Source organism: Eimeria mitis, genomic scaffold (genome assembly GCF_000499745.2).
Source record: "Eimeria mitis Houghton genomic scaffold, Emh_scaff3232, whole genome shotgun sequence".
Taxonomy (NCBI): domain Eukaryota; phylum Apicomplexa; class Conoidasida; order Eucoccidiorida; family Eimeriidae; genus Eimeria; species Eimeria mitis.
In genome coordinates this window covers 1,934-3,584 of record NW_013571570.1, presented here as the reverse complement: position 1 = coordinate 3,584, position 1,651 = coordinate 1,934, and the positions used below count along the sequence as shown (strand labels likewise).

At 54.7% G+C, this 1,651-nt stretch overlaps 2 protein-coding genes across 2 annotated transcripts in view; both read right to left on the bottom strand.

The window, feature by feature from the left end:
* EMH_0063630 (uncharacterized protein) overlaps nt 1–103 on the bottom strand; it is a gene marked incomplete at both ends in the record, with an annotated part of 2,348 nt that extends 2,245 nt beyond the window's left edge. The window contains one exon of the mRNA XM_013498165.1: nt 59–103. Coding sequence (XP_013353619.1) covers nt 59–103 — 45 coding nt within the window. The remainder of the gene's footprint in view (nt 1–58) is intronic.
* A 94-nt stretch (nt 104–197) lies between these two features.
* Nucleotides 198–1,651, bottom strand: part of EMH_0063620 (uncharacterized protein) — a gene marked incomplete at both ends in the record, with an annotated part of 1,992 nt that continues 538 nt past the window's right edge. Inside the window, 3 exons of the mRNA XM_013498164.1 lie at nt 198–644; nt 910–1,107; nt 1,304–1,582. Coding sequence (XP_013353618.1) covers nt 198–644; nt 910–1,107; nt 1,304–1,582 — 924 coding nt within the window. The remainder of the gene's footprint in view (nt 645–909; nt 1,108–1,303; nt 1,583–1,651) is intronic.

Genomic DNA, 1,651 nt, shown 5'->3' with positions numbered 1-1,651 from the left:
CAAAAGCAGCAGCAGCAGCAAAAGCAGCAGCAGCAGCAGCACGAGTTGCTGCTCTTACTCTCCGCTGCCCTGAGGCACTCTTGCTGCTGCTGCTGCGCTGCATCTAGCAGCTGCTGCAGCAGCAAAAAATGCTGTTGCTGCTGCTCCTGCAGCAGCAACAAACCAACACACACAAATGTTTTTTATAAAGATAATGATTAGTGCAGCTGCTGCTTCTGCTGCTGCTGCTGCTGCTGCTGTGTCTGCTGCTGCTTCTCTTCCCTCTGCTGCTGCTGCTGCTGCTGTAGATGGAACTGCCCACACAGCAGCAGCAGCAGCAGCAGCAACAGCAGCAGCAGCAGCAGCAAAGAGCTTGCCTTTGTCGCTGCATCGATTGCCTCGGCCTTCTGCTGCAGTTGCTGCAGTTGCTGCTGCAGCAGCAGCTGCTGCTGCTGCTGCTTCTTTTGAATATCCATAACTAAGACGCTGTGGGCATTGAGCTGCTGCTGCAGCAGCAGCTGCTGCTGCTGCTGTTCTGCTGCTGCTGCTGCTCCTCCTTTTATACATTCGTTGCGTTGCTGCTCCGTCTGCTGCAGCTGCTGCAGCAGCTGCTGCACTTGCTGCAGCAGCTGCTGCTGCTCTGCTGCAGCAGCAGCAACATCAGCCTGAGAAAAAAGACAAACAAAGCAAGCAGCAGCAAACAACAAAACACAAATACAATGATGATGTTGCTGCTGCTACTGTTGCTGCTGCTGCTGCTGCTGTCGCTGCTGCTGCTGCTGTTGCTGTTACTATTGTTGTTGCTGTTGCTGCTATTGCTGCTGCTGCTGTTGCTGCTGCTGCTGTTGCTGCTGCTGACCTTTAGAGCTGCAGTGAATTTTGTGCATGCTTCTGTTGCTGCTTGCTGCTGCTGCTGCTGCNGCTGCTGACCTTTAGAGCTGCAGTGAATTTTGTGCATGCTTCTGTTGCTGCTTGCTGCTGCTGCTGCTGCTGTTGCTGCTGCTGCTGCAGCAGCGCGATATCCTCAACTGCCCTTTGGAGGGAAGCAGCAGCAGCAGCTGCTGCTGCTGCATGTTGCTGCTGCTGCTGCTGCAGGGCTTCGGTCAGCTGCTGCTCTTCCTTAAGACTCTGCAGCAGCAACAACAGCAGCAGCAGCAACAGAGTAGCAGCAGCAGCAGCGAGAGCAGCAGCAGCAACAACAGCAACCGCAACAACAGCAGTACCAGCAGCAGTACCAGCCGCAACAGCAGCAACGGCAACAGCAGCAGCAACAGCAACAGCAGCAGCAGAAGCAACAGCAGCAGCAGCAGCAGCAGCAGCAGACCTTCTGGGCGAGTTGTAGAGAAGCCTGCGTTTGTTTTATTTGCTGCTGCTGCTGCTGCAGCTGCGTGTGTTGCTGCTGCATGGTTTGTTGCTGCAGTATATCTTGCTGCTGGAGTTTGTGTATATGAATTTCTAGCTGTTGTATTTTCTGCTGCTGCTGCTGCTGCTGCTGCTGCTGCTGCTGCTGCTGCTGCTTATACATATCTACAGGCAAAAACACACCATCCCGCTGCTGCTGCTGCTGCAGCAGCAAACGCAGCTGGCTGTTCTCCGTCAGCAGCTGCGACAGCACAGCGTCTCGTGATCGCCGCAGTGTAGCTACAGGCCGTGTCTGTACACTCTTTGCACG